The sequence below is a fragment of the Petaurus breviceps genome, unplaced genomic scaffold, assembly GCF_028583685.1.
Source record: "Petaurus breviceps papuanus isolate PSGF00001 unplaced genomic scaffold, PetGlider_PUasm1.0 151, whole genome shotgun sequence".
Taxonomy (NCBI): domain Eukaryota; kingdom Metazoa; phylum Chordata; class Mammalia; order Diprotodontia; family Petauridae; genus Petaurus; species Petaurus breviceps.
Window position 1 is genome coordinate 34,801,077 of NW_027185712.1, and position 15,216 is coordinate 34,816,292.

General features: G+C 41.9%; 1 protein-coding gene across 1 annotated transcript in view; it reads left to right on the forward strand.

Moving 5' to 3' along the window:
• Positions 1–757: 757 nt before the first annotated feature.
• ANKRD33B (ankyrin repeat domain 33B) overlaps positions 758–15,216 on the forward strand; it is a 123,916-nt gene continuing 109,457 nt past the window's right edge. Inside the window, exon 1 of the mRNA XM_069077152.1 lies at positions 758–3,003. Coding sequence (XP_068933253.1) covers positions 2,578–3,003 — 426 coding nt within the window. The 5' untranslated portion in view covers positions 758–2,577. The remainder of the gene's footprint in view (positions 3,004–15,216) is intronic.

Sequence of the window (15,216 nt, forward strand, 5' to 3'; positions counted from 1 at the left end):
TATCTAGGAGCAACATGCTCTTGTTAAAACGTAAGGTCATGAGGACTGGGATTGTTTCCCTTTTGTCTTCATATCCCTAGTACCTCCCACAATACCTGCATGTAGAAAGAACATAATAAATACTTTCCTTTTTCAATAAGTTCTTGTTGATTATGTACATTGGGGCAATTTTTAGTGACTGTTGGTACATTGGAAAATGTGCTAGATTTAGTAAAATTCTGGCTATGAGATCATATGTGGGAAAACCTGCTCTGTTTAGCTCTAGAACTCTTGCCCTAGGACCTCATGGTTCTGACTGGTGAGTGTTTGATCCTTTCTATCTAGGCAAGCCTGCAGCCATACTTCACTTTACTACCTCTTCCTCTCAACCTCCATCTTTCTTCTTGGGTTTCCTCACCTTGATTCTTCTGGTCCTGGAGCCATAATCAAGTCAGTACTATTGGGAAAAGTATGGCAATCTACTCTCCCAATAGCTCCACTCATCATTCTAGAAACTTTTCAAACCCCTCTCCAAGGCAACATTACAACAAAACTCTCTCAGTATAATTTAAACTCTTTGGGGTCAGGGACTGACTTTGATTTTTATTTGTATCCTTAGTATTTTAACACTTGGTACCTAGTAAGAGGTTAATAAATACTTTTACCATTCATTCATTCATTCATTCATTCATTATTTATTTATTCATAGATTTGGGTCAATTTACTTAATTTCTCCAGGCCTTAATTTTGTCTATAAAACAAGCACCTTGCACTTTGAAATTCCTTCCAACTCTAAATTTATGAGTTGTTTTTCCCCCCTTGGGAAGGCTGATATTAGGTTGTAGTCTCCACTCTGTCCTCACCCAGATCTTTGCAGTAGAAAACTCACCAAAGAAAAATTATTTTCTTGCCAGTCTTCTCTTCTGTCCCACAACCTAACATTGTACCTTTTGTTACTTTCCCTTCCTTTCCCCTAGACTCTACTTCTGAAGGGTTGTATAATCTTCCCCCTTCCATTTCTTCATGTGTTTTCCAATTAGGTTACTACTCCCTTCTTATCTTCAAAGACAAGGGCAGGAGGGGCATTTATTTCTTGGCACCATTGCTACCACTTGACACAAGGCTAGAGAGTACACATCTGTTAGCTATCTCCTTTCTTTCCCTTTTCCCTGCTTCTAAAAACTGCTCTGTATTTGACTTTGTTCATCTTCTGATTGCTTTCCATCTTGTAAGGTTGCTCGAACCTTACACATAAAGCAGCCCCAAAGGGTTAATAATTCAGGGGATTGCCAGCTTTAAAGAGAGCTTGTTTACCGACCAGCATGCTCAATTACCATCTAGCAGAGTAACAGGGATTTAGAGTGGACTATTTAAGGCTGATCCGCGGTATTTTCCGTTCCTTATTCCCAATCCTCCTCCTTTTTTCTTCATGTACTTTTAATGATTACATGATCTTAAAGAGGAAGAGGACAGAAGGTGAGTGAGTTCATTCAGGAAGATACGGGCTGTTGTCATGGCTCCGGGATCCCAGGGGTGGAGAGAAAATGCACTCAGAGTATTTGATTAGGTGAAAGAAAGTACCTACGGAGACTTTTTTTTTTTTTCCAAACGGTTCCAGAGAGAATCGTATTGAACTAGAGGCAGGACCCGAGGGGATCAGACGTTTGACAAAGGAAAACCTAGCTGATTAACTTTAGATGTGGGACCGGGTGTGCCTTCTTTAGAATTAGGATCACCAAGAAGAATGCAGTTATTTACTTCTGCCTTCTCTCTCTCTCTGGAAACTAGCCTGAGGATTCCCAAAGTGCGAAAGCTCGAGCTGGCACCCGTGGCGCATCCTCCCCCGCTCTCTCAGTCAGAAGTGGGTGGGGCGGGCAGTAACCCCAGCCCCGGCCGCGGGGAGCCCCACCTGTTTCTTCTTCAACTTCAGACAGGGGCTCCCTTCTGGACCACACCTCCTTTGGTCGGAGAAGTTAATCCTTGGGGATTTCTAGGAGGGGAGGAGGGTCAAAAGCCGCCCGCCGCGGGTCGATCGCAGGGCCAAGCCAGTCCTCTGCACAGAACGCACAGTTTGGTGAGTTGCCCAGAGTGAATTCCCGTGGCCTGTGCTCCACGCGGGGCTATCCCGGCGCCCGCCCCCTGCCTCTGCCTGTGGCGCCTGGAAACCCCCAGCCGCTCCTCCTGAGCCCCGCTGGGGCTTGGCGTTTGCAGCTTCTTACTTTTCTTGGCCAAGTGAAAAGAGATAGTCTTAGATTTCCGGCAAGGCGGAGGCTAGAGGGAGAATCTGCTCTATTTTAAGATGTATTTTTTGGGGGGTGGGGGAGAGCGGTGAGTGGAAGGGTGAGAGAGCGCTCCCCGGATACACGCCCGCCTCGGTCCAGAGGCTCAGGGGCGGTGCAGCGTGGGGCGCTCGATTCGCGTGGAGATTTCCCCAGGCAGGGAGAGGTGGGAGAGCGCGGGCATCCTCCCCAGCACGCCTCGTCTACCAGTGGGGCTGCTCTCCCCTCTCTCCCTCCTCCCCCGTCCCCGTCCCCGCCCCCGCTGGCTCCCTCGCACCCAGCCCACGCCACCCGAGACTGAGCGGGGCGGGGCGCCAGCATGGGGCTGCTGTCGGGGGACTGCCAGGAAGGAGGTGGCGGCGGCCGCGGCCACGGGGAGCAGCCGGCCAGCCCGGGGTGCGTCGCGGAGGAGGAGTCCTTCCCGGCCCTGAAAGTCGGAGAGGAGGAGGAGGACGAGGGAGCGGAAGAAGACTGTGAGGAGTATGAGGACTTTTCCCTCCTGCCTGACGTGCCGGACGCTCGCAGCATTGCCTCGGACGACTCCTTCTACCCGCCCGACGGGGAGGACGGCTGGCTGGAGCCGGGAGAGCCCGTGTCCTGGTGCTGCTCGGAGGCAGAGGACGCCGCGGAGGAGGCGGTGTCCTTCTTCCGTGCGGCCAGCACCAACAACGTGGGGCTGCTGAGAGCGCTCATCCGCCGGGGACCTACGGCCGAGGAGGTGCAGGAGACGGACCGCAACAGCCGGGTAAGGGCGAGGGAGCGGGTGCCCTGTGTGTTTGTGCTTGTGTGTGCGGTACCTGCCTCGCCGCGCCAAGCGCCCTCCCTCGGATTACTGTCTACACGCTTCCTTACACCCACCCACCGCGCGCACCTTGCCTCTGCTTGTCCACGCTGCCCCATCCCTCCTTCGCCCGCTTTAGCCTTCTACGAACTCTTCCCACTCGACGCCCTCTGCTCTCTAGCCTGACGGCCGGCCCCCTGCTAGGGCTTTTCCCTTTGCATCAGGACCACACTATGCCTTACTTACTGCCTCCCTGGGCCAGACACGTTATCTGCTCATCCTTTTCTTGAGTCCATTTTTAGCACGATTTGCCCTAGCACATCCCAACCCAGTTTACAAGTGCCTTCCTTCCACACTGCTTCTACCATGTTCGAAAACCCTCACCTCAGACCTACTTATTTCATACCCAGCAGATACAGTGACATACGAAGTTTCTACTGTATGGAGAGCCAGCCCTCCCAGTGCCCCATCCTAAAATTAAACCTGTGTTTCATTACCAATGCCTTAGGAAGCATAATTGCATCTTTCTAATCTAACCCGCCACCTACCAACCGAGAGGAGTGGGAATTACCATTAACGCTAAAGAACTGTGCAAAATTCATTTAAACTCCAGGTTTTAGAGGCAGAGGAGTAGAGTGGAAATAAATCAGTCAGCAACATTTATTTATGTGCTTAATATGTGCCAGGTCTCCTGCTAAAGACTAGGGACACAAAGGAAAGAAGAAAACAAATCTTCCTCTCAAGGAGCTTACATTCTAATAGTGATATAACATAAATTAATACAACATATAAATAACAAAAACATACACAGTAACCTTAGAGAGGAAAAAGAACTTGCATCTAGGTGAGAAATGAGTAGGAGTCTGATAATTAGGTGTCCAATAGCTATGTGCAAATCCCTTAACCTCACAGAATCTGTTACCTCATCTGTAAAACAGAAACGAGAGACTTCACTAACTTTAAAGTGTTCTGCAAATGCCGGTACCATTAATTTATTCTGCAACTGAAGTAATATTTCATGACTAAGCTTACCCAGTCTAGCACTCTCATATTTACTTCTGTATGCAGAGCATTTTTTTTCCTCAGATTTTCAAACCTTTCCCCCTTTTCAAGTCCATCACATACCGGGATAAAAATTTCCACATTCAGCTCTCCTCATTTCTGAGCCTTATAATTAAGGTACTTTTCCTTCTTTCCTTAAACTATTTATTTGAATTGCTTTCTTAACCATCTGGTTTTGCAGTAAGGCAAGAGGAATACTCTTTTCCAATTATTCAGTCTGTCTGAATTTTTAGTGAGGTGCCTGTGAGAGGCACTATACTGGATAGGAAAAAATTAAGAATTGTTTCATGCCCTTGATGATCCATTTGGGGGAGAAAATACTGAAGTGAAATCATCATTGAACGGTAAAAGACAGTATATAAAATTAAATGCTAAATGATGTTGCATGGATTATAAACATCATAGGAGTTCAGAGAAGAAAGATCAGAGAGTTTTGATAGTCATGCATAACTTCCTGGACTTTCAAGTGAGATGAGTTGGAACTTGGGTGATAGAACCACATTAGGGCTCTTAGGATTTATTTTAACTCCCATAGTTTATTATCATCTGTAGTTGGTAAACTACTTTATAATTATTGTCATAAGAAGTAATCTTTACAATATGGAGAGTCTAATATAATTTTTGGCTAATATTGCTGCCCTCAATTTAGAAAAGGGAAATCTCTCCCGTGAGCACCTCATTACTTTTGTTCTGCAATTTCAGTACATAAAAACATAAAGTCACAGAATTTTACAGTTGAAAATGACCTCAGTGGTCTTGTAGAGGTCAGGGAACCATAAAATGTTGAGGTCCAAGGTTTTAGGGGTGCTCCAGACCCCAAAATACCAACATGCCAGGTCCTGCCAAGTGAATTTTACTCAAGTGTTCTCTCAGCCAAAGAAAGGCAAAGTTTATTAAATAAAGATTCACCTTAATGGGTAGACTCTTAAGGAGCCTCAGTATCTGTGAGGCTTGTACTGGACAAGGGGGCCAGAATAATCTAACACAGAGGAGTCTGCCCTAGATAATTCTTCAGCCTCTTCATGGAGGCAAGATGAAGCTGAAACAGAAAGGTTGTGGAGGATTTAGGGGTGCTCTAGAGGAGGAGTTTGGGGAGGGTCTTGAGGAGGAGTCAAATGATGTCTGACTCCAGAGATGAGAGATTAAGGGTGGGAAGTAGCTGGAGGCTACCTGGTGATGAGACAAGGGAGGGCTAGGCTAGTTTAAGGGTGCTTAGATATTTTGGAAGGATCAAGTGTGGGGGCTAGCTGGACAAAGGAGGGCAAGGCTAGTAACAGATTTGGGCCTAGCTGTAATGAAATGCTTATGGCAAATGCCTCATTAAATGGGAAGATCCAATCAGATCAGGGGGTTCCCAGAGCCTGTACCTCATCAGTCTTCTGCTCCAACTAATGCTTAAGGCATATTGTTTAGTCATGTCCCACTCTTCATGACTCCGTGGACCACATAGATACTGGAATGATTTGCCATTTCTGTCTCTAATGGATTAAGACAAACAGAGGTTAACTGACTTGCCCAGGGTAACACAGCTAGTAAGTGCCTGAGGCTTTATTCTTCTTGACTTCATGCCCAGCTCTATCCACTGGGCCACCTAGCTGCCTCTGCAGGGTCATGCAAGTGGTCATTCAACTAATGCTTGAAGACCTTTCCAAAGAGTGGTTTGGGAGTTAGGAAGACTGGGTTCAAATTCTGCCTTTGACAGTTAACTAGCTGTGTGATCCCAGGCAAATCTTACCCTCGATGTGCCTCATTATCCTCATCTCTGAAATAAAGAGGTGGCTTAAATAGCCTCTGAGGTCCCTTCCATCTTTAAATCGATGACCATATGAACCTATCACCTTCCAGTAATACTGTTTCACTTCTGCATCTCTCTAGCTGTTTTTTTTTTTCCTGGTATTAAACCTAAATTTTCCTCTTTTCAACTTCCTGTGGCAATAGAAGCATTGTGCTAAACTCTGGATATATAAATACTAAGCTAAAACAGTTCTTGCCCACTAGGAGCTTACATTCTAAAGGAGGAAACTTTGCCAGTCTGTAGTGTGGTCCTGGAGGAGCTCTTTGTTATGGAAAGTTATAGATGTGGTGTGGTGGCTGCTGGTGAGGAAAGGCTGGGAACTGAGTAAAGCAACTGTGACTGGGGCTTTCCTGAAATAGTGTTCCAGGAGTCACCAAGCCAGGGGACTGCCCTTTAAATTTTTGAACATAGCTATCTTATTCCCTGTGGGCATTACTGTAGCTAAACTCCCCCAGTTCCATCAGCTGATCCCCACGAGGAGGTACCGGCTCTGGGAACCCCCTTTGAGCTCTGATTGAATCATCCCATTTGATGAGGCATTTGCATGAGGCCATAGCCTTTTGTTTGTGGCTCTGCCCAAACCTTTGTTACTAGCTTGGCCCTCTATTGTCCATCTACTTCCCACCCTTGAGCCTATCAAAATATCTATACCCAAAAAACTGTTACCTACCTCATTAACTTCTCCTGAAGACCCTCCCCAAACTCCTCCCCTAGACCATCCCTAGATTTCTCCTACAACTTTTCTGTATATAAGACTCCATCTTGTCTCCCTGTGGTGGGAGAGCACCATAGAATTTTCTAGCACAGACTTTATTTGTGTCCAGTACAAGCGAACTTTTAATAAACTTTGCTTTTCTTTGGCTGAGAGAAGGTTTGATTCGAACTCATTTGGCAGGACCTGGTGTGTTGGTATTTTGGGTCTTGAGCACCCCTAAACCCTCTTCACTTATATGAAAGGACTCAAAAGACCTTGTACCATTCTAGACCTTTGAACCCTCAATGGCTTTTCAGCATAGTGGTGCTCAAAAATAAATACTCCAGGTATGGACTGACCAGGACACAGTACTAGGGGACTATTTACCACCTTGTTCTCATTAAGTTGTGTAGCCCAAAGTCATATTAGTTCTTTGCATGCTCCAGCACAATGCTGACTCATTTTGTGCTTGATTTCAATCAAACCCATGAGATCTTTTTTCAGACAAACTGTTGAATTATATGCCCATCCCCTATCATATGTGTGTGAAGTTAAGGGTTTTTTTTTTAACCCCAATTTAAGACAATTATTCCTGTTGGATTTTGTCTTAGTAGATTCAGCCAATTCTGTACCTTGTCAGCAGCTTTTTAGGAGACTGTCACTTAGTGTAGTGTTCACTGTCCTTACTAGGGGTTTTTGTTTTTTTTTTTTTGAAGGGGAAGGCAAGGCTGATGGGGTTAGTGACTTGTCCAAGGTCACAAGGCTAGTTAAGCATCAAGTGTCTGAGGTGGGATTTGAACTCAGGTCCTCCTGACTCTAGGGCTGATGTTCTATTCACTGCACCACCTAGCTGCCCATCTTACTAGATTTTTTTTTTAGCTGTAAATTCACTATAAAAATTTAATTGCTCACGTCCAAGCACAGATTCCTGGGACATTCCACTGAGACCTTCTTACTTGACATTGAATTATTAATGACTCCTTTTTGAATATAGTCATTCAAGCAGTTTTACATTCATTTAATTATAATTAGCATCTAGTACATAGCTTCATATTTTCCTTAAATAATAGTAAAAACACTTTGTCAACTACATCTGTAATATTTTCTTTATCTACAATTTAAAAAAAGGAAATAAGGCTAGGCTGGCATCAATCAAGAAATATTTTTATAAATCACCTATTAATGTGCCAAAACTTTATACTGGGTAGTGGGGATACAGAGACAAAAATGGAACAGTGCATGCCTTTAAAGACCTTGTGTTCTGTACATATATATATATATATATATATATATACACACATACATATACATATAATACACATATGCATAGGCAAAGTGAATATAAAATAATTTTGGGGGGAAAGACACTAGCATTTTTGAGGTATCCCGATTGTTCTCTTATGTGAGTTAAGCTTAGTTTGAAGGAATCTAGGAATCCTGAGAAGTGAAGGTGTTTGGGGGGGGGGAGGGCAGTGTAACGTTGTATGTAAGGGACATCCTGAGCTCATGTGGCTGGATTGTAGACTGTAGAAAGCCCTGATTATTATATTGGAACCAGGTTGTGATGAGGTTTAAATGCCAAACAGAAGGATTTGTGTATTATCCTTGAGGTAAAAGGGAGCCACTTAAACTTATTGAAGGGAGAAGTGATGTAGTCCAGAGGTATGATTTAGGTGTACTAATTTTTAAGCCCTTTGTAAGGGAGATAATTGAGGCAGGAAGACCCATTGGGAAGCTATTACAATAGCCCACCTGAAAAGATGAGACCTGAACTAGGGTGGTAACTAATTGAGTAGAGAGAATGGGATGAAAGCAGGAAGTGTTGAGGAAGTAAAATCAGCAACTTGGCTACTGAACAGTTACCACTGGGTCGAGAAAGTGAGAAGCCAAGAATGACTTCATGGTTTTGAAACTTGGTCACTGGATGGATAGTGATGTCCTGGATAGAAATTGGGACATTGGGAAGAACATTGGGGTTTCTTTGGGGGGTGAGGGGCAGGACAGGCATTATTAAATTCTGTTTTGGATGGGTGGAGTTTAATATTCTTAGGAAACATCCAGGAGGCTGTTGGTAATTCAGGACTGGAGCTCATAAGAGAACACACCTGGAAAACATAGCTCTGAGAGTCATTTGCACAGAGATGGTAATTATACCCCATCGGCAGGTCAACAAGCATTTATTAATCTCTTAACATGAGCCAGGCTTTGTTTAAGGCTCCAAAGATATTATGGGCAAGAAGACTTTTGCCCTCAAGGAACTTAGAGTCTCCAGAGGAAAGACTACATTAAACTGGAGTTGCAGGAGGAGGAGGGGCAGGCAGGGTGGTCCAGTGCAGAGAATGGAGTGTGCTAGGAGCCCACCAACAGGAGAAGGTGGCAGCAGAGTTGAACAAGAAGGCAGCTGAGTCAGGGTGGTGAGATCTTGAGAATGGAGGATGGCTGGTCTGAGCCCTTCTCCAAAACAGAAGTTCTCAGCTCACCAATGGGAGGAGGGAGCTGCAGTGGTGGAGATGATCATTCATTATGATGTATAAGAAGAGAGGACCCTTGGAGTATATCTATAGTTAGGGCATGAGGAAACTGAGGAGTGGTCAGATAGGTAGGAAAAGAACCAAAAGGTTGGAGGAATGAGAATATTTTGGAAAAGATGAGAGAGAAAGAGTGGTCAATAATGGTTAATGCAGTCTAACCCTGGAGCTTCCCTCAGTGTCTAAGGCCTTCTCATCTCACATGATATCCCTACCTGTACCAGCCCCCCTCTCCCATTGACAAATGCCTTTTGGGGAAAGATCCGGGTCAGCTGCCTTTGTTCTCTTCCTGGCTGCCCTTCTAGGATGAGGGCATCTTCCCCTCCCCTGCTCCATCCCTCTTGTCCGTCTCCTTTTGTGTTGTCTTCTATTAGAACAGGGCAAAGACTCTTTCTTTTTGCTAATATTTGTTTTCCCAATTCTTAGCGAGGTGCCTGGCACATTGTAAGCACTTAATAAAAGCTTGTTACTTGCCTGTCTATCTACAAAGAGATGGAGAAAGGTTGAGGATTCAGAAGTGGTTATTGGATTTGGCAATTGGTGATTTTGAAGCCAACAGTTTGAGTTAAGTGAAGTCCGAGACCAGATTTCAAGTGGTTTAGAAATGAGTGCTAAGAGAGGAAGCAGAGGATGATAGTTTGGAAGGTAATGCTACAGTTAAGTGACGGTTCTTTAAGCATGGGGGAGACCTAGGTATGTTTTTAAGGCAATGAGAAGGAGGCAATAGATTAAAAAATGAAAGATAGAGGGGCATGATTTTAGGGGCAGTTTTCTATAAGAATTAGATAGGATGGGATCAGGGTAATACATAGAAGGTTTACAAGGAGAATGGCCACCTCTCCATCTGATGCTGGGTTAAGGAGGAGAGAATGGGAGATGAGGTTAAATAAAGGGTTTTGATAGTGTAGATGAAAGAAGAGAGAGCTCTTAGTAAATAATCTATTTTCTATATAAAGATGAAGCAAGGGCCCCATCTGAGAGGGTTGCATGTGATCAGTCATTTAATAAATAATTTAATGAGTTTTCACTGCTAGGGCTTGGGGGTAAAAAGATAGTATCTGAATCCCTGTTCCCTAAGGAGTATTCATTTTAACATGAAACCCACTACTCCTTTGTAATTACCATTAGATTAAAAAAATAACTAATCTCCCTTTAATGATGTGTTACATTTTTCTAGGAACTGAGTTCAAGTTCAGTGGCCTGTAGTTTTCAGAATCTGCTTTTTCCTCCCCTCTTTTTGAAAATGTGCCTTTCCCTACTTCTGTAATATCTTTTTTTTTTTTTAAAGCAATCAGGGTTAAGTAACTTGCTCAAGGTTACACGGCCAGTTATTTCTGGGTGTGGTGCTGAGTATCTGAGCCCGGATTTGATCCAGGTCATCCCGACACTGGAGCCGGTGCTCTTACTCGATGAGCCACCTGGCTGCCCCTCTTCTGTAATATCTTGGCCTCCAGTCTTTCAGTTTTATGGAAAGAGAATCATATTCTTAAGTTTCTTTAGCCTCTCAGGATATAGTTCATTTGGGCTAGGTAACTGGAATTCACCAAAGGCAGCTAGCTGCTTTCTTACTATTTGCTTTGTTATCTTGGGTATCAACTTCTTGTTTTCTGTGGGTTTTTTTTCCCTGATTTTTTTTCCTGTCATTTCCACTTTTCCACTGTGAAGGTCATTCTTGGTAGAGTAAGTGGCAGCAAAATGAGAATGGGCAATACTTCCTTCTCTCTGTTGTCAATTTTTATTGTTTGATCCACTGCAAGTAACAGTTCTCTACCTGATTTGATCCTCCTCTTCCCCCCTTTTGTTGCTTTTAGCTTTGACAGCCTTGGATGTTCTAAGTCTTCACATTCTTTATTTTTATAGGACTGCCATATTTTTACAGGACTATTCTTTCTTTGTTACTTGCTCTTGCTTCCACTTTCTGTACATTATCTTTAAAAAATAAAATCTAAGTTAGTTGGTGAGTTTTCTGTTCATCCTTATTGTTTTGATAAAGCCTTCCCACCTCTACCTCCCCACTGGAATTTTTTTCCTGTTTTTAGAAGTTCATCTTGAGGAGTTCCCCATTTATTCCTCTTCCACTGTATCTACCCTCCCAAAATTTGGGGTACATTCTTCTCAGCTTTCCCTATTTGAAAAAACAACTCTTAAGAAAGAATGGTCACCTTTCAAGGCTCCCTTAAATTTTACTCAAGCAACCAATTCCTTGATTAGTCCTTTCAGAATGTTGAATCCTAAATGAAATTTAAACAATAAAATTCTAGTCAAGGAGCTCTGCTTTTGATGAAGAGAATTGCAGCTGGTATCTGGAATATTGAAGACACCTGTCACAATGTACGCTATCATGACTTAGGGCCAGGGTTATGATCTACTCCATTAACTTCTCATCAATTTCTTCTTCCTGTCCAGGTGTTTGGTAGAATAGTCCTATGACAAAATTGCTTCTGTTTTCCCTTCATTGATTTCCTCACCTGATTATATCTTATCACTGAACCTTAAGGACAGTGGGACTTTCCATCTAACTTACAGTTGAAAACTCCTTTGTGTTGTCACCATCATTAAAATGTAAACTTCCTAAAGCAGGGACCATCTTCACTTTTCTATTTGTTACTCTCTCACTTTGCACATAATAAACTTTTAATAAATGCTTTTCAATTCACTCATTCTTAATATACAATTCTACCCCCTCCTCCAACTCGACTCCTTTTTCCAATCCTGTTTCTTTGGACCAAGTTATACTTTTGCAGAGTGTATTTGTATTTGTTTCATTCTGCAAAATCTTTGACCTTTGAGATCAAATGTACTTGCTTGCATTAGGACCACTTGTTCTTCAGTCTAGCAACAAGCATTTATGAAGTGACTACTATATGTCCAGTACTGTGGTATGGATCTGTCAGGAACTGTGCTACAGATTTGTATACAAAAGTGAAACTGTCCCTGCTTTAAAGAAACCTCACATTCTATGACAGTAAGATTTCTAAACCTGTGAAGAGAACTATTGAGCCTTTGGGAGTAGACATTTCAGGAATTTGAATGGGGAAAAAAAATGAACATTTCTTTTCATGAATCTCTAACTGAAATTTAACATTTCCTTAAATTAAGAATGTAAACTAGAAACCATTATTTTGATAAAGAATCTGTAGACTTCAGCTATGGATTGCCAAGCAGGTCCATGACACAAAAAATACTAATAAGAAACTCTATACTGGGAGGAATCAGGTTACCTAATCTTTGGTCACTTTGAAGCCATTAGTTTTGGTTCTGATGCCTTTCATTGATTCTGTGAGCTTCTGGTGTTTGAGTTGTTATTCTTCCTTCATTATAGTTATTTATTATATATTATCCTGATTGCTGGATATATGTAGGCGGTTTTCTCCTTCTTGCATCCTTTTTATTATAAAACCCTTTTAATCAAATAAGTACATCCTTTTTAAAAAAAATTTTGTGAAGAATTTGAAAATATCAACAAAATAAACATATCCATTTACGAAGAATGGGAGAAAAAGGATTGTACTCTATGAAATTATTCTTCTGTAAAACTTGTATTTTTTTTTTAAAGTAAAAGTTAAACTTCACACAGTACCAACCCTATTCTAAGTCCTCTTAGGAATTTATTTCAGTTCTCTTCTGAAGATTTTTAAAATGTTTCGTTGGTACCCCAACTAGTAAGTAGCAGAATTCAGATTCAAACCCAAGTCTTCTGACTCTGAGTTCAGTGTTCATTGTATACCCATGAGTTTCCTCTAAGGATTGATACATTTTAAATAGAGGGAATAATAGAAGTAAAGGTACGTAGGTAGAAGTTAGCATATGATTTAATTAAAATATTCTGCAGAGTTCTGCTTTACTCTCCCCTAGTCAGACCACATCTAAAATACTCTGTTCAGTTTTAAGCACTACATTTTTAGAAAAAATGTTGATATCAGTCAAAGAACTTAAGGGTATTTATCCTGGAGAAGATAAGAATTGGGAGAGGAGAGAGAAGGGAATAAGTTAGCTTTCTCCCTTCATTTGAGGGAGCAGAGATTAGATCTAGTCCCAGAGGACAGAGTTTAGTAACCATGAGCAGAAGAGGCAAAATTTAAGGAAGAACTTCTCCATATTTTTTTAGCTTATCCCCAAATGGAAGAGAGGGTGAGGGTGCCTAAGTGGGGTGATTGTTTTCCCTTTCTGAAGGTCTTCCAGTGACAATTTGACCATCTCTTGTGTAATTTGTAGAGTGGATCTTTGTTTAGGTATAGATTAGATGGTTTTCGAGGTCCCTACAATTCCCAGATTCTTTTTTTTTCTTTGATTCTGCATGATTAATTTTTAGTTTTCCTTTTTTTGTAGTAAGACATGAAATTAAAAATCATTTACTAATAGGTGACTACTCTGATCAGATATTTTATGCCTAAGATTCTCTTCAGTAATAATAGATATTCAACAGTATTCCAGTAGGGGATTGTTTTTTATTTAAATTCTGGGTGACCATCACCAAATTTCCTTAAAAATTATTTTGAAAGCACTTTTCTTCATCATATCCCTATGAGAAAGGTAATACAAGTAAGAGGATACAGATGAGGCAACCAAGGCTCTGACTGGTGAAGTGATTTGTTCGTGATCACTCAATGAGTAAGTATCCTAGGTGGGATTGAAATCTGACTTTAGATACAGCACACTAACAACTGCAGCATCCTACAAGTTGTAGTACTGGGGATATTACCTTCTACAGATGGTAAAATTATTCTCAAAACAGGAAATAAATGGTCTCTCAAGGCTAGGCTGATACTGACTAGACCAGCTATTGTTCAATAATAAACGAACTGTGAGTTCAGAAGTCTGAACTTGATCATAGAATGGGGGAAACTTGAAATGTGATTTTTATTTTTTTCCTTTTTGGAGGGGGGAAGGCAGGGCACTTCAGCTTAAGTGACTTGCTGTAATGGTAATAGGAATTTGAAGATCTTCCCTGTCCCTTAATAAGCCTAAATTAAACTTGAGGATCTTTCCTGATTTGAAAATAGGCTGAATGTGGTTACATGGAGCCTGTGGTGGGAAGTTTGCTGAAGGCTAGAGCAGAGAATCTGACCTTGAGGGAGGCTTGTTTTTCAGGAAGACAGCTTTTGTGACTTTGTAGTCAAGTGGGTTGTGAGGGTTGTGATGTTCTCTGGAGAAGGTGCTGTATACGCACTGATGTAAGGTTTTGTTTTGGGGCTCACTTTGAGAAGAGTTGTGTGATTTGACCAGACAAGACTCTGGACAGCCGTTGAGCCCCTGGCTTTGAAAACTCCAATGTTGGTGCTTCTCTCTCTGGTGATTAACTAGGCATGGATGTAATGGTCAGACAACTAGAAGCCCTGTCATCTGAATTGTGTTATTTTCTCTGTCTGTATTTTTGTCTAATTGTAACTTCTTTTTGTATTCTCTGAAATTCAGGGTGCTGACTTTTTCCCCTGAGCTAGGTAAATGATATATGTTTGACTGATTAAAGTAAGATTGTTAATCCTTTTTGATTTGCTTTCCTTTAGAAAAGCAGATCAAAGAACCTGTGCCAGCAGCCATCCTGGGTATACTAGGGTGCTTGTTGCTACACTTGCCCAGGGTCACACAGCTAGTAAGTTGTCAGGTGTCTGAGAACAGATTTGAACTCAGGTCCTGCTGACTCCAGGGCTGGTGCTCTATTCACTTCGACACCTAGACCCCCCTAAAACTTAAAATGTTATATAGGTGAAAGATCCCTAAGAAACTTTTCCTTGCCCTTTTTCTAGTAACCAGTTTTCTCTGGAAAAATAATTTATGATTCCTTGGGGAAAATAGTTTTCTTGAGGATATTATTCTTAAAATGCTCATTGGTTCATGTAATTCCATTCATTTCATTTATGAAATTGAATCTCAGTCAGTCTTCCTTGAGCTGTTTAGAGTTTGACTTGGAAAGGGTAAAAAAATGTCTGCTTTGTTTTGTTTAAAGACTGTCTTTCCAATACTCTTGTGAGTGGTAGACTATTGAGAGTGCTATGGTATATAATTTTCCTTTTAAAATATTTATGACTATAAAAAGGGCAGCATAATTGGATGTAAAATACAAATATTCTTCATATGTTTTCCCAGTTAATTCTAAA